The following is a 25,411-nucleotide window of genomic DNA, read 5'->3' on the forward strand; positions in this document are numbered from 1 at the left end:
ATTCAATGAAATTAAAACACAAAATTTTAAAAATTATTTTCATCAATTTTTTTTTTTTTTTTTGTGCATATGTATGTGTGGGTTGTTTCGGCTTATTACATCAGACAAATCAGGGTTTCGGTTTGTCTGTCCTCCTCAGAGCTGCAGCGTATGTCTATGCATGTGTGTGCAAAGTTCATTGTCTTAGATTATTTTATTTGGCTTTTTTTACAAATGAGCATAAACAAAATATAAAGAAATTAGTCGTCTGTCATTTCATCTTTTTATCATTTAAGTAGAGTTTTTTTTCTCCTACAGTTGTTAATGTTTAGTCATAACCAAATGAAGAAAATCCTCTGATTTATGTGGTTTTCAAAGTTTTAGTTTTTCTCTGCATAAGAAGGTTGAAGAAAAAACTTTTTTTTCATTTACCAGTGGAAGCAACATTTTCACACCTTTAAAAAGAACATTCTCACATCTGTAGAAACATTTTCACATATGTGGAAACATTATTTTCACATCTGTTGAAAAAACATTTTCACATCTGTTGAAACATTATTTTCACATCTGTTGAAAAAACATTTTCACATATGTGGAAACATTATTTTCATATCTGTGGAAACAGCATTTTCACATCTGTTATAATATTTGCACATCTGTAAAAACAGAACATTTCTACACCTGTAAAAACAAGTTTCACATTTGTGCAAGCAACATTTTCGCGTTTGTGAAAACAACATTTTCACATCTGTAACAGCATTTACACATTTGCAAAAGCAACATTTCTGCATTTGTAAAAAAAAAAAAAACATTTGTACATGTATGGAAGCAATATTTTCACATACAGAAAAAACAATATAACACCAAAATATCAATTACTACTTCCTAATGAGATGGAATAGATATTTTGCTGTTTTGTTGCTATCACAATGGCATGAAAAAAATTTGAAAAAGTTTATTTTTTTTAATAGGTCAATTTTTAGAGGTGGAGGGGAGGCTCACTCTAATAGTCATAATTTCTTTTCTTTAGCCTTTATGACTTTTATAGCACCCATATCCCAAAAATTGACTTAAAAAACTAATAAGTTTTTATTGTAAAAAAAAAAAAACAGATATGCCACAAAATTTTGTTTTCTATTCAAACTTACATTATTATCTTTGTAGATTTTTTTTTTCACTGATATGTTTTGATAAAAATGTTTGTTTTTAAAACATTTTATGGTTTTAAAAAAGAGATTTCTTCCATATGGTAACAACCAACCATTAACCTTTTTTTAGAATTGAATATTTTTTCATGTTGTTGAACTTTTTCACTTTTGATGTACAATGGACGGCAGTAATATACCCACGCTAACAGACATCCCAGGCTTAAAAAAAAAAAAAAAAAAAAAAAAAAAAAAATGCTTCGAGTTTGTCCTACACATCTTTTGGGTTTCGTGTCATATAAATTGTGGACTGACTGCAGCATGGGAAACACACGGGGAAGAAGGAAAAAGAAAAAAAAAAGGAGACATCTGCATTCACAGCAACAAAAAAAAAAAAAAAAAAAGGAAAAAAAACACAAATCTTAGGGAATATCCCAGGCGTCACAAGGTTCTTCGTTATTACTTTTGATGTCGGGTACAGCATTTCGGCGACGCCACCATACACCAAGATTCTTACTTTGGTTTTTCAACTGCTGAACCCATCGGAGTGTCTCAGCATCATCTTCACCCTAAAAGAAACAACAATTGAAACTGGAATAGTAAGTTTATTTGTAAAATAAAAACAACAAAAGCTATTTTAGAATTTGTTTAGATGAGCATTGATTATTTGGATTAGTGATGGAATGATTCCAATATTTTTCCTGATTCCAATACAATTACCGTTTCTGTATTCCAATACAATTATTGATTTCGATTCTTTATAAATCTCTAGGCAAATATGTATTTCAACAAAAACGGTCCTCTCGTGATGACGTCATGACCTGATTTACTTTAAATAGCTGAAGAACTGACTAAATTTCATGTACGTTGCGTTAACTCAGTTGGTTAGCACGTTGGTTCATTATCTAAATGTTTTGGGTTCGAATCGTGGTGTGAGATGTCTTTCTTTTTTTTTTTGATTTTTTAAATTTAAATATCGAACCAGTGTTATTTAAGCCATTTTTCACATAACATTCGTTTTTCTGTTTTTTTTTACTTTGCTTATTCTTAGCGACACCCAAAAAATACCCGGGTACCCACCGATTTTTTAAATTTTAATATAGAAACAGGCTTATTTAAGCCATTTTTCACATGTTTTTTTTTTGGTTTTAACGTTCGTTTTTCTGTTTTCTTTTTTGTTTTTTTGATTTTTACATTTAACATCGTTCGTTTGCCTTATGTTAGTTTTTTTGGTGTTTTTTTTTTATGTTTTGATTACCCCCCCCCCCGCTTAAGTTTTAACGTTCGTTTTTATGTTTTCTTTTTTTACTTCGCTTATAACAAACAAACCTGGTCACTGACCTCATTTGCTGAATAGCTATTGCTTACGTCGTTGTCATCATCATCATAATGATCTACGACTTCCGTGCGGGCACCTGTCAATTTGGTTCTTACTTAAATAAATTCAAACATCTTTCAGTAACTCATTCTGGCTGGCCGAACGGTTCATGTTTTTTTCACATTTTATTTTCAAACTTCGCTTCAGGGCTTCGGGTTCGATCCTACCAACTCGCCGGTTTCTTTTTTATTTAAGAGCACACACACCTCCAAACACCCAGGCAAAGTGAAAATGTGTGTATGTATGTATGTTTTTGTATGTTTGTATGTATGTGTTTGTGTGTTTGTATGTCTCACAAAAACTTTCCACACGGGTCACGGATTTTCGCCAGATCGGTATCGCTTAAAACTACCAACGTTCGCCCGACAAATATAAAAAAATTGGCCAAAAATGTTAATTTTTTTCACCCTGAAATCATCACTTTTCTACAGGGGAGGGGGCAGCAAAACCCTTCTCTCATGATGAATTCGCTTCTATGCATGCATCATACAACGTCGTAACCTTTAAATATTTGAAAAAGCAACACAATTTCGTGGACATCGTCTTAGCTCAGTTGCTTAGAGCGCGGCCTCATTATCTAAAGGTTTTGGGTTCGAATCGTGGTATGAGATGTCTTTTTGTTTTTCGATTTTTTCAATTTTAATATTGAAGCAGGGTTCTTTAAGCCATTTTTCACGTGTTTTTCAGATTTTTTAACGTTCGTTTTTCTGTTTTAGGTTTTCATTAACACCCCCCCCCCCCCGACCACACACACCAAAAACACAAGCAGGGTTATTTAAGCCATTTTTCATGTGTTTTTTTTTTGTTTTAACGTTCGTTTTTCTGTTTTAGGTTTCATTAACACCCCCCCCCCGACCGACCACACACACCAAAAACACAAGCAGGGTTATTTAAGCCATTTTTCATGTGTTTTTTTTTTGTTTTTTTTTAACGTTCGTTTTTCTGTTTTAGGTTTTCATTAACACCCCCCCCCCCCCGACCGACCACACACACCAAAAACACAAGCAGGGTTATTTAAGCCATTTTTCATGTGTTTTTTTTTTTTTTTTTTTTTAACGTTCGTTTTTCTGTTTTAGGTTTTCATTAACACCCCCCATCCCCGCCGACCACACACACCCAAAACACTTGGGCAACGCCGGGTACCCCCCGCTAGTGTATATATATAAAAGCGAAAATGTGTGTATGTATGTAAGTTCGGTTTTTGTGTATGTCTGCGAAAGGCTTTTTTCCGGCAGCTTCTCAAGGCCGTCGCTCATTTTTAAAACTTATATGCTGTCTAAAGGATAATATCTCCGACTTAACAACGGGGGTTACCTGTCTATTTAATTTGCCTGACTTTGAAACGTTAAATATTCAACATTTTGGGATCGCCGCATGTTTGCTTTCGTTTTTCGGTATAAAAAAAGCGAAACTCGATGCGAGTCCTGGCCCGTTTTGAAAATTTGGCCTTTCTAAGGATTGCTAGATTGGCCTTTTTTAGGCCAAATTTGGACTTTTTTACGCTCTTGCGTGGAAACATGGTCCAACAATCGAGGCTGCCAACGTTTTGAAAATTTGGCCTTTCTAAGGATTGGCCTTTCTTACGCTCTTGCGTGGAAACAATCCATGCAAGAGCGTAAAAAAGGCCAATCTAGCAATCCTTAGAAAGGCCAAATTTTCAAAACGTTGGCAGCCTCGATTGTTGCATATTTAGTCGAATAAAAAAAATGTTAAAAAAAAATTTTTAATTAAATTTTTTCGGATTTTATTTCAGCCTTAGGGTCTAATAATGTGTTTTATATAAAAATAATTTTTATAAATTTTTGTCTGTCAAATAATTTACGCCACTGAAATACACATTAGCCAATCTCTAAATATTTAACTATAAAGTTTTTCTCAATCACCATAAAAACACACGTTAAATGTGCAGATATTTTTCAAATGTAAAAAATACACTTGTGTGTATGTGGGGGGGGGGAGATCTATAAATTTTAGTTTTGCTGGTAGTTTAAAATCAAAAAATATTTATTTTATTATAACTACTAGCAGGAGAAGGTTTTGTTTTAAACAAAATCAAATAAAAACTACAATTAAAGGAATCGTTTTTGGCATCGGAAAATAGACACAAATTTTTTTCCGATTCCGATGCTGATTCTGATATCGCAAAACGTTATGATCTTTCCTGTACTGGACACTAATTTGGATTTTTTGAATCACTGTTTTCATCTTGAATGATTCTCTCAACAAGGATCTGTGGCACAATGGATAAAAGTACTAAGTGGTAATTAATTCTAAATGACAGTCTTCTGGATATTAAAGGTTCAATTCTTGGCACAAGTGATATTAACAATACAAGTATGAATTACTTAAGATTTCTACTCAGTTATGGCTGATGGAACGAGAACAAGATATCCTCGTGGATTAAATAAAGTTTTTTTTTTTTATTCACATTCACCCCTAACAAGACATATCGCGACTTGGACGTAAGAGGCTACTATTTAGGACCATGCCTAAGAAAGATTAACAAGATGTTAGTTTACATTACATTTAAATATCTGCATACCAGTACAGTTATGGAAGCAAGTAGCAGTAAGGGAATTCCAAAGTATAGCTATTTGAGAAAGGAAACTATTAGAGTAGAAAGCTTTCTGGCATTTAGGAACCTCAACAGTGAAAGGGTGAGATTTTGTTACTAAGCGGATTTGTCGGGGATATATACGTTCAGGGGCAACGAGTTCAACGGAGCACATTCTACTAAAATATTTGTAAAACAAGCACAGAAATGCAACGTTGCGGTGATGGGACAGGGGTTGGAGCTTAGTTGACAAAGTGGGTTTCATTCAAAATTCTGTACAGATTTGCACATTCAACATGAAGATTACCAAGGTCAGCAGGATACTCCTGAAGAAGATCAAACATTGATCGAAGCATTGTAAGAATAATATCAAAGATGAAAAGTCGTCCAGATAATCCAACAAAAAACATGGTACACAGTAAAAAAAAAAAAAATTCTAAGGGATGCCCCATAAAATTTTTTTTTAAATTTATGCCAACATTATATATAAATTTTAACGAGTGCCAACATATTTTGAGCGTGTAATTTTTTTAAAACTCATATTCATCCCAACCAAGTAAAATTTCCACTGGGACTAAGATGTCGGTCTACTATGAATTAGAGTATCCCTGTAGGTATGATTCCTAAGTAGGAAGTTGAGCAGCGAGATTACACTGTTCATATTACACTTTAAGTAGATATTTGTGTGTTTTTGTGCCAATACATTGTTTGCAAGTTAAAACAAAATTTGTTTCAAAAATATATTTACGAGCCAATTTGTTTATAGTTTGGGGCATTTGTGAACCAAAGATAGCATAGTACAAACAAAATTGTCAATATTTGTTTTACTAAAATACCACATTCTAATAAATGCATAAACAATGTTGGAAAGTCAATGAATTAAAAGAAAACAGATATATGAGTTTTTTTTTAAAAAAACAGAATGGAATGATAAAATTGTCACCCTAAAAAAGACGACATGATTCCATTTCCGTTTGATGAAAACCGGTTTTCTTTCTTTGTCGCAAACCATCTACTAGTTGGCCAGTTGTGTACAAATCCCAAGAGTGATAGGAGTCTTCTATGCCTGAAAGTGACACAATGTTCAACAAGTGAGATCGGAGATGTGCCGCTGTATAACTCCTGCTCTCTACCGATCCCAGTTATGACAAGATAACCATTGTCAGCACCCTCAAAATGCATTGCTGGATTGCCATGAATAACAGGGACGTGCTCAGGGTGGTGAAAACAAAGTTTCTGACCACGGTTATGGTCTTTGGTGTGTTTTCAAGTGAGGGCCATATCATGCCACCTCACATCTTTGAAGTTGGCTTGAAAGTCAACAACAAAATGTACCTGGATGGGCTGAAGTTTGTGGTGATCCGTTGATGCAATCAGGTGGCTTCTGGCAGACTTTGAGTGTGGCAGCAGGACTTTGTACTCTTCTCTCACTGCCCCCTCCCCTGCCTCCTCCTCCGATCTGAACCTGCTGGACTACTTCATGTGGTCATACCTCGAGAACATCACCAACATGATCTCCCACAACCCCAAAGCCAGCCTGATTGCTGAGTATTCACTGAGGTCCCACTAGCGCTTGTAGAAAAGGCATGCTCTCAGTTCAGGACCCGTATGGAGGCGGTGATTGAGGTTGAATGTGGCTACATTGAATAATAGAATTAAATATGACATTATCATCTGTTTCGTATAATTTGAACTATTGTTGTCATTTTGAATGTTATTCTCACATTTTGGTGAATGTAACCCCCGACTTTCTTCAAGTACGTCTCATTGAACTTGGGAGACTGTCACTTCGGACCAATTATTATTTAACAACATATAACGGATAATATTGTTAAAAAATAGTCAGTTGGAGGTCGAAGGTTCAATCTCCACTACAGATGATACTAAGAATAAAATAAAAATTGTTTAAGACTTCTATCTGATCATGGCCGACAGAACAAGAACAATCTACTCTCATAGAGTTTGAAATTTTGTATAGATTCCCGAGTTTGATATTACAATTCTAGAGTTTAACAAGCTGCAAATAAAGATGGTTAGGGGTGACCTCGGTAGAAACGTTATAAGAATAACATCCAAGACGGGAACAATAGTTGAAATAATACAAATTACTAATCCTCATCTGAAAAATTCTGAAACAAACTTTTTTTTAATAAAAATATTCCAGTAAAACATTTTATTTATTGAAAAATATTTATAATCAAGAAATTTTGCCGTTTATGCAGCTGAAAATCTCATTCAAGTCAAAATTCTTCAACATACTTACATATTAGACGTATAATTATCCTCATCAAAAAATAGAAAAAATATAATTGAGTAGAATGTTAATTACTAGTAAAAATTAATTTTATTGTAATTTGCAGTGATATTACAGCAGTGACAAAAGAAAAATACTGTAAAGCAGGAAAATAATGAATGACATATCAGCAAAATACAAAAACTGATTTTCATCTCTAATTAAAATCCTGCTCAATCGTATAAAATTAATTAAATAATATTTTTATGTTAATATCATTGTTTATATAAATTTAAATAAATAATATATTTATGTTAATATTAATGTTTATATACATTAAAATAAATAATATTTTTATGTTAATATTTTTGTTTTTAAAAATTTAATTAAATGATATTTTTATGTTAATATTTTTTTATAAATTTAATTAAATAATATTTTTGTTAATATTGTTTATAAAATTTAATTAATATTTTTACGTTAATATTATTGTTTATATAAATTTAATTAAATTATATTTTTATGTTAATATTATATTTTTAAAAATTTATTTAAATAATATTTATATACTAATATTATTGCTTTTATAAATTTAAATGAATATTTTATGTCAATATTATTGTTTATATAAATTAAAACAAATAATATTTTTATGTTAATATTATTTCTTGTATAAATTTAAATAATATTTTTATATTAATATTATTGTTTATATAAATTTAAATAATATTTTTATGTTAATATTATTGTTTATATAAATTTAAATAATATTTTTATATTAATATTATTGTTTATATAAATTTAAATAAATAATATTTTTACGTTAATATTATTGTTTATATAAATTTAAATAAATAATATTTTTACGTTAATATTATTTTTATATAATTTAATTAAATAATATTTTTATGTTAATATTATTGTTTATATAAATTTAAATAATATTTTAATATTAATATTATTGTTTGTATAAATTTAAATAATATTTTTACATTAATATTATTGTTTATATAAATTTAAATAAATAATATTTTTATGTTAATATTATTGTTTATATAAATTTAAATAAATAATATTTTTATGTTAATATTATTGTTTATATAAATTTAAATAAATGATATTTTTATGTTAATATTATTGTTTATATAAATTTAAATAATATTTTTATATTAATATTATTGTTTATATAAATTTAAATAATATTTTATGTTAATATTATTGTTTGTATAAATTTAAATAAATAATATTTTTATGTTAATATTATTGTTTATATAAATTTAAATAAATAAATTTTTATGTTAATATTATTGTTTATATAAATTTAAATAATATTTTATGTTAATATTTTTGTTTATATGAATTTAAATAATATTTTATGTTAATATTTTTGTTTGTATAAATTTAAATTTAAATAATATTTTTGTTTATATAAATTTAAATAATATTTTCATTTTAATATTATTGTTTATATAAATTTAAATATAAATAATATTTTATGTTAATATTTTTGTTTATATAAATTTAAATTTAAATAATATTTTATGTTAATATTTTTGCTTATATAAACGTAAATTTAAATATTTTGTTAATATTTTTGTTTATATAAATGTAAATTTAAATAATATTTTATGATAATATTTTTGTTTATATAAATTTAAATAATATTTTATGTTAATATTTTTGTTTATATAAACGTAAATTTAAATATTTCATGTTAATATTTTTGTTTATATAAATGTAAATTTAAATAATATTTTATGATAATATTTTTGTTTATATAAATTTAAATTTAAATAATATTTTATGTTAATATTTTTGTTTGTATAAACGTAAATTTTAATTATATTTTATGTTAATATTTTTTTTATATAAATTCAAATTATATTTTATGTTAATATTTTTGTTTATATATATTTAATTAAATAATACTTTTATGTCGCTATTATTGTTATTTTTAAATATAATTAAATAATATTTTTGTGTTAATATTTTTTAAATTTAATTAAATTAAACAACATTTTTGTTAATATATTGTTTATATTAATTTAATTAAATAATATTTTTATGTAAATATATTGTTTATATTATTTAATTAAATAATATTTTATGTTAATATATTGTTTATATTATTTTATTAAATAATATTACTATGTTAATATTATAGTTTACATATATTTGAATAAATAATATTTCTATGTTAATTTTATTGAATATATAAATTAAAGTAGATAATATTTTTAGGTTTATATTATTGTTTATATACATTTATTGAAATAATATTTTTATGTTAATATTTTTGTTTATATAAATTAATATTTTTTAAAGAAAACGCTTTCTATTACTCAATAACTTACCAAAAAAAAAAACGATGAATTAATATTCAGATTAAAGAAAATGATAGCAATATTACCTTGAATAAATATGAATCTTTATTCCAATCTTGAACTTCAAACACTTCTTCATAAACTGGGTCCACCGTGATAACACATTTGTCGAGATGAAGTGGATCCTGACATAAAAAGCATACATACACTTACATCATGTGTATATACATACACTTACATCATGTGTATATACATACACTTACATCATGTGTATATACATACACTTACATACATTTTATTTAGTATAAAATTATAAACATTAGAGAAATATATTTTTATAACAAATCTTAGATAAAATATTTTTCATTAAATTTTATTTAAAATTTATAACACTGTAATGTGGATGCTAAACTTATCAGACTGGCATGATCAGAATCTAAGTTTTCATTGGTATTTTGCATCGTATATCGAAATTTGAACATTTTGTATGATGCTTTTTTGAGGCGTGAAATTGGTGAGTGATTTCTTCATTGTTTTTTGTTTCATCTGGTATTACCCTCCCATATTCCACTTCTGCCTGTCCATGAAATTGTGAAAGATATCAAAAATGTTGTCCCTGGCATCATGCAAGAGAGTCACCTTCCATTTTTCAGTCAGGATCCAAAGCAATAAATAATTTATCTAACCACGTTTGCCAGCGAACGCCAATTGTATTTTGGTCAGAGGTGATGCTGAAATTGGGAAAAATGGGCAACTTATTATTAGCCATATCTTTTCTTCATGTAGGCTATCTTCTTTTTAAATTTTAGAAAAACATGATTGAATAACTTAAAATCCGGGTTTGTATTACTGTACACATAGATTAGAAAAAGTTGTCAAAAAGCAAATATATAACAAATAAATGTTATCAAAGGCAAGATAAGTTACTTTTCTACCTAACTGGATATATTTTTCGTGTTTTTATTCAATGTAACATGTTTATTCAGCTCGAAAACCATACAGTGTTTACCGATGTATTGGCAAATTCAAGATGGCGTCTGACTCTCTCTTTAACACGGTAAGTTTGGGAAAGGTGTTATAAATAAAAAAAACTAGATAAAATACTGTTAAAACTCACTCAATATATGTTACTGTGACATAGGTTGACATATATTCGGCGGGTTTTTAATAGTATTTTGTCTAGTTTTTTGTTTATAACACCTTTTCCCAAACTTACCGTGTTAAAGAGGGAGTGAGGCGCCATCTTGATTTTCCAATACATCGGTAAACACTGTATGTTTTTCGAGCTGAATAAATATGTTACATTGAATAAAAACACGAAAAATATATCCAGTTAGGTAGAAAAGTAACTTATCTTGCCTTTGATAGCATTTATTTGTTATATATTTGTTTTTTGACAACTTTTTCGAATCTATGTGTACAGTAATACAAACCCTAAAATCTCATCCTGTCACCAGATATAATGTTGTATGCTCAGTTCGCACAGCTGGAACAAACACAGAAAAAAAAAAAAAAAAAGAAACAAAGAAAAAGAGATAATGTGCGGTTTCAAAAGTAAAACTGCTCCGGTTTTCACCAGGCGTTCTTTATTATTTCCAGTAACTTCAAGTGTATGCCAGATAGTCTTTGAATTTCTGATATGCAAGGGAGGCAAATAGTGACAAGATTAAATTTACTGTTCAGTGGTTATTTCCCTTGACATTTCAAGGGAAGCATTGGATTGATCAACAGGTAAGCCAATCCTGTTTTCCTTAGCTAATTTATATAAACCTAAACACACTTCACTAGCAGCAAACTTACTCCTTCCCCACTTTCCTTGTTACAACCATCTTTGATTGCATTTATGACATAAGCTCTCAAATGGCAGCTTGACGATAACCATTTTCCAGTTTTCTCTTTCTGTTGTGAATCAGGGTGCCGAGCGAGGGTAACAAGCATATATATGTGTATCTTGCATATATATGTGTCATTAATTTAAAGCCTTTAAACTGCTGAAAATTGAATTTCTGATTTATTATGCTGTTTTCTGTTCCTTGTAAGCTGGGATTGAATATGTTGTTGTTTTCTCATTCTCGTAGGCAGGGATTGACTTGACAACAATTTGTAACCCGGGGGTGACTATATTATAGTCCACTCCTTGTAGACCAATGACAACTATGTTCTTTGGACCACTTTTTCCTTAGATAGGCTGAGACATTTATGACAAAGACGATTACAACATTTCAACTAAAAATAAACTAGTCATCTTAACTACTGTTGCTCCATTCCTTGAATAGGATTTGTTTCTGGATGAAAAAAAAAAAAAACCCACAGGGAAGTCTAAGTACACATCTATCTATAAGCATCTTTTCTCCTCCGAAGTGAAATCTGTTAGAAGCAAATGTTTTTACACATCGACTTTCGATTGGAAAAAAAAAATCTCCAATCAGCAGCTTTATTTTCAGCCAACAAGAAGAAGCGAGGACATTCATTCTGAATTCTGGTACATAATATAAAAACCCAAACACACTTCTCTCTCTTTATGTTCAGTTTTTTTTCAGACAACACGTGTGCATACAACATAATCTTTCTTTGGTCCTTTGGGTTCAAAAGTTCTTGGTAAGTAGAACATACATGGCAAGAGGCATACACAAACAACTAAACATAGCAACAGCATATAAACACTGCTAGCCATTATAGGAAAAACCTACCCGAACTGCTTGATATCGCCCTCCTTTTCCACGAAGAAGAACAAGAGCAGCTTCTCTAACCATAGTTTGTTGTGTGAAAAGTAACTTCTTTGTGATTGTACTTTCTTGCTGAGGCTGGAAGTAATACAGAACAAATGTTAAAAACACAAAAACAACATGACGCGAATCAAGTTTTAAATATTTGTGAATCTTGTATGTGATTTAATGTTGAAACAAACTTCTTGTTGTTAGTGCCAACAACTGTGTACAAATAATTGAATACAAGCTGTTATTTGAACTATATTAGCAAAATTAGAAATTAAGACAAAAAAGAAAATTAAAAAATTATGATTGTGAATTGATTATTTCCTTTGGTCATTGGGGTGCAACTAACCAGAATATATGCTCTGAAGCTGGAAACGTAACTCCATTGAGCTTGTTATTTGAAACAATTTGGATGATATTATTAGCAATATATACCTTAAAAATATATATTTTTTATATAAACTCAGGAGTTTAAGGAGAGTAGAAAGTGGTTCTTAGATTTACTTTCAACAGCATCGTAACTCTCACTTTCCTTATTTTCTCCTTTAGTCCTCACATTCCATGAGCAATGTTTCTGACAAAGAGGGAAGAATTGCTGTTTCCTATGTCAGAATGTATTCCATCTAACACTTATCATTGGCAAGTTTTTGATCTTGGAGTACTGTTCTTTTAGCTTCTTACATCAATTGGCTTCATGCCTTGCCTGAAGCGATTTCCATAAATAATAAATAAATAAAAAATATATATATTAAACATTCCAAAGCCACAACAGAATTTATTTATTTCACATTCATTCAATAAATAAATTCTGTTGTGACTTTGGAATGTCTGATAAAGTTATATATGTTCTAAAAGTGTAAATCCATTTTTATTTACCTTCATTTATTAATTGTGGCAATTTAGAAAAATCTTTATAGAATATATACAATATATATATATATATATATATATATATATATATATATATATATATATATGTGATGGGACGATTCCAATATTTTTCCCGATTCCGATACAATTATCGATTCCGATTCTTTATAAATTTTTAATAATTTAACGATTGTTATTTTCACCGATTTTCGTAAAAACATGTTAAATATGCAGATATTTTCCTACATGTCAAAATACACTTGTGGAGGATGATCTATCGATTTTAGCTTCACTAGTATTTTAAAATCAATGAATGTTTATTATTTTATCATTATTACCAGCAATGGAAGATTTTACTTTAAACAAAATCAAATAAAAAAAGACAATTAAAAGAATCGATTTGGTATCGGAAAATAGGCACCAATATTTCCGATTCCGATACCAATTCCGATACTCCCAAATATTCTGATTTTTACGATTCCTGATTCCGATTAATCATCCCAACACTAATATATATATATATATATATATATATATATATATATATATATATATATATATACGTTGTCTAAATATATGTGTGTTACCATTCAATGATTTGACATGAAATGTTCTCGATTATTGTTTTGAAATTTTCTTTTTCTTTAATTTTTTAATCATTGTATTGGTAACCTGATTATGATTTGACGAAGAATCAAAAGTACTTGTATGAACTCAAAAACAACTGGGTCGTTTTTTTTTTAAATTTCACACAAAGGTACTTAATGTGTCTGGGAGTGTTCTTACATAGGTTTTGTATTGGAATATGTCCAAAAATCGATAATCAAAAAAATCTAATTAAAGAAGGAAGTTAAAATTTGATCAAAGTTAACGCTTTTATCCAACTTAAAATCACAAGTTAATTTGAGAAGTTTTATCACCTCACAAGCAAAAAGGTCTGGCATATACAATCAACAGTACATTCTTTTATAAGACAGAGGTGCTTTTGAAAGGAATGTTTCTGTTCAGAGCCCAATTGAACCATGATACTTGACTTTTGCATTTTAAACTTTAAGTGAGGCCATTATTTATATATAAAATCAACAGTAGATTCTCTACAATGCAATGTAGACTACAATGAATGGTGGACTAAGTCGCTGCAGGAAAGCATGTGAAATTTACTCCCAGTACATTGCAGAGAGTACCCAACTAGAGTAGGCAATCAATCAAGTTGATTAAAACTTCACCAATTTCGATAACAATAAAGTACGAGAGAGTAGAATGTTTATTGATCCTCATTAAAACCCGGACAACATCGGGTCTCCCTGCTAGTAATTTTATGAATGAAAATCTCTTCCATTTAGTTAATGATGAATCTATTAATTCTTTCATATATTGGTTCCCATATTTTGAACTTTTCTCCCAGAAAAAATCATTTATTGTTAAGGCATTATACTATGTTTTTGTATTGTATGTTTTTGTATTGTATGTTTTTATATAATATGTTTTTATATTGTATGTTTTTATATTTATGTTTTTATATTGTATGTCTTTATATTGTATATTTTGTATTGTATGTTTTTATATTGTATATTTTGTATTGTATGTTTTTGTATTGTATGTTTTTAAATTGTATATTTTGTATTGCATGTTTTTATATTGTATGTTTTTTATTGTATGGTTTTATATTGCATGTTTTGGTATTGTATGTTTTTAAATTGTATATTTTGTATTGCATGTTTTTATATTGTATGTTTTTGTATTGTATGTTTTTATATTGCATGTTTTTATATTGTATGTTTTTATATTGCATGTTTTTATATTGCATGTTTTTGTATTGTATGTTTTTGTATTGTATGTTTTTGTATTGTATGTTTTTATATTGTATATTTTTGTATTGTATGTTTTTGTATTGTATGTTTTTATATTGCATATTTTTGTATTGTATTTTTTTATATTGTATATTTTTATATTGCATGTTTTTATATTGTCTGTTTTTGTATTTTATGTTGTGTATATATGTTTTGTATTGAACGTTTTTATATTGTGTTTTGTATTGTACGTTTTTATATATGTTTTTGTATTGTACGTTTTTGAATTGTGTTTTTGTATTGTATGTTTTTATACTGTATGTATTTGTATTGTATGTTTTTATATTGCATGTTTTTATATTGCATGTTTTTGTATTGTATGTTTTTGTATTGTATGTTTTTATATTGTATGTTTTTATATTGTATGTTTTTATATTGTATATTTTGTATTGTATGTTTTGGTATTGTATGTTTTTAAATTGTATATTTTTTATTGTATATTTTGTATTGTATGTTTTTATATTGTATGTTTTTGTATTGTATTTTTTATATTGCATGTTTTTATATTGTATGTTTTTATATTGTATGTTTTTGTATTGTATGTTTTTATATTGTATATTTTTATATTGTATTTTTTATATTGTATGTTTTTGTATTGTATGTTTTTATATTGCATGTTTTTATATTGCATGTTTTTATATTGCATGTTTTTATATTGTCTGTTTTTATATTGTATGTTTTTATATTGTCTGTTTTTATATTGTCTGTTTTTATATTGTATGTTTTATGTTTTTATATTGTATGTTTTTGTATTGTATGTTTTTATATTGTATGTTTTTATATTGCATGTTTTTGTAATGTATGTTTTTATATTGTATATTTTTGTATTGTATGTTTTTATATTGTATGTTTTTATAATGCATGTTTTTGTATTGCATGTTTTTGTATTGTTTGTTTTATATTGTATGTTTTTATATTGTATATTTTATATTGTATGTTTTTATATTGTATGTTTTTATATTGTATATTTTTGTATTGCATGTTTTTGTATTGTCTGTTTTTATATTGTCTGTTTTTATGTATAGTTATAATCTGAACAATTTTTATTTTCTTTCTTTTTTTCAATTGTCTTATTTTGTTCTAGCTAAAAATGATGCAGACATTTACCTATTATCTCCTACATTTTAACCAAGAGATCTTTTTAAGAGTCTAACTATGTCTTTAAATGCAATCATTTGTATTTCTTTTGCACTGGGTTCACTGGGTATATTTGTTAGGTAATTTAAAAAAAATTTTTTTCATGAGACTGATTACTCCTATAATTACTGGAATGATGAAGATCTTCCTAAGATTCCAATTTCTTTTCATGTCATATATAAGACCTTAGTGTTTCATTATCTTTTCACTCTCAGCTCTGTTTGACAGCATTTACCCTATTGTATATTTGATATAATTGCTTTGTTACAACGTTATTAGAAAAAAAACAAAAACATTCTTAACATGAGGATGGGATGCTTTGTGAAATATTTTGTACTTTCACCTAACAATTTAATAAACAAAATCTACTGTAAAAATTGAATTTAACGCGGAAATCCTATCTAAAACTAGCACGGTTTATAAACTGCACAAGTACCCTCACAATAAATGCGTACCTTTTCATTTACGTAATTATAAGTGTTGCCATTGATATTTCTAAAATGTATAAAATAAAATTTCAAATAATAATCTTTTTTTTTACATTGGAGTCATCACTTATCAAGGCCTGAAGGCCATTCGAGGATAAGGTTAATGAGTGTACAGTAGTCACTGAGACAACAGTGTATTAATAGTTAATAGTGGAATTGGGATAGAAATGAATTATTTAGTAGGGAGGCTCAAAATGAACTTGTTTACATTGGACTTGAAGATGGCCATATTGCAGTTTGCTGCTCCTAAAACTAACGTATGTCCTCAAATATGTTATGCACTCTGTATACTATATTTACCTCTCCTCTCGTCAGCAACAAAGCATGTACTGGCGTAAATTTGAAGTTACGGCATTTCTTGGCCGTCCAGAAATGATCTTGTGGCTGTGTGTACTGTAAACTTCCGACCAAAATATCGTGAACTTCATGTTGGTTCCATTCTAGAATATTCAGTGCTGTCTGAAATATAAAAAAATAAAAACTTTTCAGGATTTTTTTTTATTTTCTGAATTTTTTTGGATGAGGAATGATCATTCAATCTTTTGGTGAGTGTTCAAGTTGTATCACCGTAAACAAGGATAAGCTCCACCACTTCTCTGAAGAACTGCTTTTCTGTTTGTAAGTTAGCCTTGAGACCATAATGACCACGGTTTATCCATTGCAGCTCATGCTTTTGAGATATTTTGATTTGATTTTTAAAAAGAAAAATACTCACTGAATTTGCATAAATTTTGTACAGCCTTTTTTTTATTTTAAACCTACAAGGTACTTTAGATAAATTTCTAGACATTTTTTTTTTGTACAGGTATTTAAAATTGTTGTAGACTCTTGAAAATTTTGTATGTTATTGCTATACATCTTATGAGATGACTGACTACTTTTTTTTATGATTTCAGGTTCAAAGGAACAGCTACAGCAGGAATTGGAATGCACCCTACTAAAGCCTGATTGTCACAGCTGGTGGATTTAAAAAATGCAATCTGGACGTGAGGACACTTTGAAAAAAATGATATGCAATAAAATTCTGTTTTAAACTTAAAGAAAATGCCACAGAAAGGTATGGAATGCTTCAGACTGCTGTTGAACCATCTTGCATGAATCAGGCATCAGTTTTTGAGTGGCATAAGAAATTTAAGGATGGGAGGGAGCTTGTGAGGGATGGTGAGGGGTGTGGGAGGAGTAAGGAAGTCAGAACACCAGAGTTGATTGGCCAAATAAAGAATTTCATGGATAAGGGCTGTCGTATGACTATAGAGACAATAGGTGCACAGTTTGATGTCAGTGTGGGAACTGTACACACAATTATTTGCAAGGAAATGAAGATGTGGAAAATTTGCACAAAGTTTGTCCCAAGGGTGCTCAGAAAAGATCAGAAAGAAATTTCCTCCCCCCCCCTATTATCCAGACCTTGCTCCCTGTGACTTTTGGTTATTCCCTAAGCTCAAGGAAAACTTAAGAAGCTGTCATTATGAGACAAGTGAGGAGATGAAAGAGGCTGTGACGAAAGTCATAGACACACTCACACAAGATGACTTCCATGGTACCTTCCAGTTGTTGGGACAATACAACAAGTACATTGCAGCCAGAGGAGATTACTTCTAAGGGGACTAGATTTGCATGTGTGTACTATCAATAATAGTGCCCATACAAAAAAGTCAAACCTGTATCACGAAGTAGGAAAAGAATGTGAACAAAAAAAGTGACGTCTTTACCACCAAAAGTGGCAAATGTTTAAATTAAGGCTAGTCAATTGAAAAGAGGGGATGACTTTAAAAACTATCAGCAAAAAAAGCCATCCCTCCTTGTAGAAAAGTGCCCATTTAAGAGTGAAGGAATTAATGTTTTTAGCCAATTTTTCGATATTTTGTCATCCGTAGGGTCTAGCTTCAAAACGATACCGATCTCGTGAAAATCCATCGCCTCTATCAAAAGTTTTAGGCAGACATACAAACATACATACATACATTTAAACAGACAGGTGAGATTTATATAATAGATGGTGATCAAACCATTAGCAATCGACAGAGGCTACAAAGCTAATTAGAGAATGCATAAAACTTAGGAACATCATAAAAGTTAGTCAATACAGAACTCAAAAAATGTGACAATGATACATGTTCATTCACACAATTGTGAGGCAGCGCATTCAGGATTGCAGAACACAATAAATATTTTTAAATTTGAAAATCCTCTTTTTAAAAAAATATTTTCTTTAATAAAAACAAAGTAAAAGCAAAAATAATCCCACATTATGTTTTACTTGTATATAAGACAATTTTATAAAGAATTACAACATACCTTGACTAATTCAAATTTATCTGTAGAACTATGTCTTCGCAATTCAGACCGCTTTCTCTTTAGTTTCAATGACCCTGTGCCTTTAGTTTTCTGTAAAATGAATTAAAAATGGTTAAAAAAAAAAAATCTGTACGTGTGTATATGTCCTTACACGGTTCTTTTTTAATCATTTGGAAAATTTGTAATAAAATTTTTAAATAAAGATAAAGAGTGGTTTTATTATTTTTTATTTTTATTATTGGAATCCTTTGAGATAAGAATGATTCTGATACTTTCTTAAAGGGCAGGGACTCAGATGCATAATATGCAAAATTTTGAACAAAATATTCATTTTTTTCTACCTTAAAAACCGTAGAATCTGATGGGGGGGGGGATGGTCATGTAAAATTGTCTCTTTCTAAATGATTGAAACATCTGCACATGCGTGAATTGCCAAATTGAAACGTGATAAAGTCACATTGGTTAACTACACCTCTGATGTCATCAAGAAAGGAGATTCTCAATATATTGAGACAAGGTTCGAGGTTAGAGAGTCAGTCAGACAAACAGTGAGAGAGCTCTGAGTCGGCCACACTGGGAGCTGATGCCCCTTAGAGGTGAAGGAGGGAGGAGGAGGCAATGTAATCGTAAAGGCTTGAATCCCTGACCATCATCAATCATCCAGCTGATATGAATAAATAATCACCATCTATATTTGTAAACTGTTGTCTTCATCTTCATCTGTCGTCAATCCACAAACTGAAAAGGTAAATGGGTTTTGTCTAATCATCTTATAAACGAACTTTGTATAACTCCCTTCAAGTAATGTCCCTGCCATCATCATCAATAATGTATCTTCCCTCTATCTGTGTAAACAAGAATAGTTGCAGAAACGTCTCAGCTCCGTATTATAAAATGATAAAAGAATTATCATCACAGTCGTCATGATGTAAACAGTATATAAATGATATTATCATTCTCGTTCTGAGTCCCTGTATTATGTCTCCGATATGAGTCCCCGAATTTTATGTCCCCTCACAAGATTTGCGTGAAGTTTGTTCCAAGGGTGATCAGACAAGATCAGAATAAAAGGTGTTGTCATGGGAATCAAGGCAGTTCCTCACCCTCCCTATAATCCAGACCTTGCTCCCTGTGACTTTTGGTTATTCCCTAAGCTCAAGGAAAACCTTAGAAGCTGTCGGTATGAGACAAGTAAGGAGATGAAAGTGGAATGAGGGTCATTGACACGCTCACACAAGAGGACTTCCATGGGGCTTTCCAGAAGTTTTTGGAACAGTACTACAAGTACATTGCAGCCAGAGGAGATTACTTTAAAAGAGACTAGATTTGCATGTGTGTACTATCAATAATAGTGCCCATACAATAAAGTTCATAAACTTATTTAAAGCACTTCACAACAATTATGTACGTAATAAAGTTTTTGTGCAATTATAATTTTTTACTATCGAGGTAAAACTGGGTAAGCCCCCTTTATATTTGGTATAAAAATTTGACCTGCTGGTAAAAGTCCAGAATGTACATCTCAGTGGCCAAGTGGATAAGGTCTCTGCCTTCTAACAAAGGGATTGTGGGATATTCTTCTTATATCTTTTATTAAAAATATAATCTACTACACGATTTTTTAGCTTTTCAAAAACACTTGCGCCTTGATACAACTTTTTTATATATGGCCAGGGCAATGTAATTAATATCAAAGTAATTTTTTAGTGAAGAAATTTTCATTTAAAAAAGTTTAACTTGTGTGTGAATAAGCAGACACAAGGGTTGTGCTGTGTATGTCTATATATATTTGTTAGTGTAAATATGCACGTTTGTGTCTTATGTGTATGTGAGTATTAGGTAGCATGTGTGTTGGTTTACCTTGTTCTGTTAGTGTGTGTGCGAGTTGATGGAACTTGTACATGAGTCTTGAAGTGTGTTTTGTTTCACCCCTCCTCCTCTGGCCAAAGGCATATGAGCATATACTATTGGCTCCTTAAGAGCTCCAGCTAGAGAAATTTGATTGGTTCATTTGACATAAACTTGTTATTTTTTTTTTACTTTAAAATGATTTTCATTAGTTGGAAAATATTGAGTTAGCACATTCCTGTGAAAATCTAAACTTGCTTTCAGAAGTGTACAGCAGCTTTTCAAAAGTGTATACAAAGTTTTAAATAATTATTTTTACCTTTAAAGTAACTAAAATATTTATCTCATATTAAGAAACCCTTTTATCTATTATATAACGGTTAAATGTCTGTTAGTGTGAATGTATGTATGTGTGTTTGTATTTCTTGCTAAACTTTCAAAATCCAAAGCAGATAAGAATCATTCTGGTACTGTCTTAAATGGCAGAGACTTAAATGCATAATATGCGAAATTTAGAACAAAATATCCATTTTTTTCTACCTTAATAATCGCAGAATCTGCTGGTGGGGGGAATCACATAAAATCATCTCCTTCTAAATGATTGAAGCATCTGCACATACATGAATTGTTTAATTTAAATACATAAATTTGCAAAGGGTTAAGACGTTGACTTAGAAATATTAGTTTTTACATTTGCATTTGTGCCTACCTTAGGGTGGATGTTTTATTTTTTTATTTTTACATATTTTTAAAAACGTTTATTTCAGGGTTAAAAGATTTTTAAAGATATTTTTTGTTTTGTAGTTTGTATTATTTACTTGGCTCAAAATAAATAATTAGTGGAAATTTTTTTTATCGATGGTTGATTTGTCTGAGGGTTGATTTAAATATTCGATTTCTATTAAATGCATGACTATTACTTCCGTAAATCAAATATTTTTTTAAATTGTAACCGTTTAAAACGTTAATTTTTTTTTTTTTTGCTTACATGCTTCTATTCCGAATTCATAGCAGTGGGCCAAGATTAGTTGACTTCTTTTTGCTTTTTACAAAAACGGTCATTAAGAATGTTTTTTTGTTTTTTTAAGTTTAACACATTTCAAACTGATATAAATTATTACACAGAAAAAATAATTGAATTCAAACAAGAATCATTTTTATTATTTTAAATTTTTTTATTGCCGATTGATTTAGCTGAGGGTCGATTTAAAGATAAGATTACTATTAAATGCATGAATATTATTATTTGAATCATATATATGAATTATTGCACATCAAAAATACAAAAATTATTTAGTAAGTATAATCTGCGCGAGCTTTTTCTAGTCTCACACAAAAACACGCGTTCACATCTCAAGCTATATTACTTGTCATATATATACGCACACACAAACATACGCGCCCACGTCCACACACGTACATATATTCACGTTCGCGTACATACTCACATTCATGTGTATGCACACACGCTAACGTACGCACATGGAAATCCACACATGCGCAAAAGACACACCGGAAACACCTATAAAAGGAAGAGACAAGCTGTTTCCAACCCTTTTCGACTTAGCTCTCGAGCTGAGCGGTCGTCGGACCATTCCCCCCCCCCCCTTTTGGGGCGCCCACATGCGTCACGTCCCCTGCGACTATGTATGGGGCACGAGCCAACAAACAGTACGTACACTTTATCCGCTTTCTCTCTCCATAAACTGGATTGACTTTCTCACTCTATCTCCCCTTTCGACTTTGGTCCATCAAAACAGACATGTGCGCGACGCTCTACTGAGCTTAACCCCATCTTTCTATAGGCCGGCTTGCCACTTCGCGGTTCTCTATTGCATTTCCTTTCCTTCCACGCGCGTAGTCGTCAACGGCTGAATGAACACGTGTACACCCAAGACTTTCATTTCTTGCTAGTCTTTAATAAGTGTAAGGATTTTTTAATAACTGTAAGGATTTGGATCCTTAAATACATCAGCACAATATCATGGGGTTAAAGTGCATGAAAATAGAATTGTGTGTGCTAACTTTGTGGCGTTAAGTTCCTATTATAGGGTCTTAAAATGGTCAAAGTGTGTTATAATTTTGCAAATAAAACTAGTTTATATAATTTAACTAGTTTACATTTTATTAAAATAAGAGTAACAGTACTGATGTCATGATTCTTTGCAAACTTCTTTTATAAGAAAAAGAATAAATATGGCTTCATCCTCCCTTATAGGAGTTTTCAAGGTTAAGGGGTCGTGCTTAATTAGTGTGTATGAATCAAATTCACTGCAAATCTGAAATATTTGTCATTTTTGCATACCCTGTATATCAAATTTCGAGTCCTGGACCGCAACAAGTCAAACGCAACTTTATTTTCTTTTTTTATATGTGGCCCCGGCAACGCTGGGTAGCCTTGCTAGTCTTTAATAAGTGTAAGGATTTTTTAATAACTGTAAGGATTTGGATCCTTAAATACATCAGCACAATATCATGGGGTTAAAGTGCATGAAAATAGAATTGTGTGTGCTAACTTTGTGGCGTTAAGTTCCTATTATAGGGTCTTAAAATGGTCAAAGTGTGTTATAATTTTGCAAATAAAACTAGTTTATATAATTTAACTAGTTTACATTTTATTAAAATAAGAGTAACAGTACTGATGTCATGATTCTTTGCAAACTTCTTTTATAAGAAAAAGAATAAATATGGCTTCATCCTCCCTTATAGGAGTTTTCAAGGTTAAGGGGTCGTGCTTAATTAGTGTGTATGAATCAAATTCACTGCAAATCTGAAATATTTGTCATTTTTGCATACCCTGTATATCAAATTTCGAGTCCTGGACCGCAACAAGTCAAACGCAACTTTATTTTCTTTTTTTATATGTGGCCCCGGCAACGCTGGGTAGCCTTGCTAGTCTTTAATAAGTGTAAGGATTTTTTAATAACTGTAAGGATTTGGATCCTTAAATACATCAGCACAATATCATGGGGTTAAAGTGCATGAAAATAGAATTGTGTGTGCTAACTTTGTGGCGTTAAGTTCCTATTATAGGGTCTTAAAATGGTCAAAGTGTGTTATAATTTTGCAAATAAAACTAGTTTATATAATTTAACTAGTTTACATTTTATTAAAATAAGAGTAACAGTACTGATGTCATGATTCTTTGCAAACTTCTTTTATAAGAAAAAGAATAAATATGGCTTCATCCTCCCTTATAGGAGTTTTCAAGGTTAAGGGGTCGTGCTTAATTAGTGTGTATGAATCAAATTCACTGCAAATCTGAAATATTTGTCATTTTTGCATACCCTGTATATCAAATTTCGAGTCCTGGACCGCAACAAGTCAAACGCAACTTTATTTTCTTTTTTTATATGTGGCCCCGGCAACGCTGGGTAGCCTTGCTAGTCTTTAATAAGTGTAAGGATTTTTTAATAACTGTAAGGATTTGGATCCTTAAATACATCAGCACAATATCATGGGGTTAAAGTGCATGAAAATAGAATTGTGTGTGCTAACTTTGTGGCGTTAAGTTCCTATTATAGGGTCTTAAAATGGTCAAAGTGTGTTATAATTTTGCAAATAAAACTAGTTTATATAATTTAACTAGTTTACATTTTATTAAAATAAGAGTAACAGTACTGATGTCATGATTCTTTGCAAACTTCTTTTATAAGAAAAAGAATAAATATGGCTTCATCCTCCCTTATAGGAGTTTTCAAGGTTAAGGGGTCGTGCTTAATTAGTGTGTATGAATCAAATTCACTGCAAATCTGAAATATTTGTCATTTTTGCATACCCTGTATATCAAATTTCGAGTCTGTAGACTCAAAATTGACAGAGTTATTGTGTAGGGAAATGTAGACAGACAGACACACACACACACACACACACACACACACTTTTATAAATATATAGATTTTTGCATGGTAGATTATAGTCACATTATGTCCCCTAAAAAATTTAAATTACTCCAAGAAAACTGGAATTTGAGAAATATTTATTAATTGATGTCTAATACCGATTGCTAAAAGTTCACAACAAATTGGAAGTATCTGAATTTTCATGAAAGCTTTTAACCCACACTTTATCTCCTTTGCGTAAAACAAAATTAAACTGAATATAACAAACATTACCCATCCTTAGGCCTAGCAGCTACATTCCAAAATTCATTATGATCAGTTAATTAATTTGTTTTTTATTGTTATTTCACACCAAGCAAGGCACAGTACCACTTGGACGTAAGGCGCTACTATTTGAGACCAATTCAACAGGCATACTATGTAAGGAGTTGAGCAACAAAGTGCCTGTTCACATTATACTTGAACTTCTGCATATCAGTACAACCAGGGAAGCAGTGACCCAGGAGGAAATTCCTAAGTTTAACAGTTCGGAGGAAGAAACTATTAGAATAGAACGCTTTTTGGCATCTAAGTATTTCTACAGTGTAGGGATTGGATTTTGCAGCTTGTCAGGTTAGTCAGATATATTTAGGTCGAGGGAGTATAAGGGCCTTGAGTTAGTAGTAGCACAATCAATTAAAATACTTGTAAAACAGGTACAGAGATGCAACATTTCGGCAATGGGAAAGAGGTTTGAGTTTGATCGATAGCA

The 25,411-nt window shown here is 30.1% G+C and overlaps 1 protein-coding gene across 2 annotated transcripts in view; it reads right to left on the reverse strand.

Moving 5' to 3' along the window:
* Window positions 1-260: 260 nt before the first annotated feature.
* Window positions 261-25,411, reverse strand: part of LOC145285811 (intersectin-1-like) — a 102,320-nt gene continuing 77,169 nt past the window's right edge. Inside the window, exons 7-11 of one of the 2 annotated variants that reach the window (XM_080134221.1) lie at window positions 18,971-19,060; window positions 16,973-17,131; window positions 12,304-12,417; window positions 9,700-9,798; window positions 261-1,693 (exon numbers count right to left, since the gene is read on the reverse strand). In XM_080134221.1, coding sequence (XP_079990347.1) covers window positions 1,547-1,693; window positions 9,700-9,798; window positions 12,304-12,417; window positions 16,973-17,131; window positions 18,971-19,060 — 609 coding nt within the window. In that variant the 3' untranslated portion in view covers window positions 261-1,546. The remainder of the gene's footprint in view (window positions 1,694-9,699; window positions 9,799-12,303; window positions 12,418-16,972; window positions 17,132-18,970; window positions 19,061-25,411) is intronic. The other variant, XM_080134220.1, reaches the window with a different exon arrangement.

The sequence above is a fragment of the Euprymna scolopes genome, chromosome 10 (genome assembly GCF_053919585.1).
Source record: "Euprymna scolopes isolate OS-2025 chromosome 10, ASM5391958v1, whole genome shotgun sequence".
NCBI classification, from domain to species: Eukaryota; Metazoa; Mollusca; class Cephalopoda; order Sepiida; family Sepiolidae; genus Euprymna; species Euprymna scolopes.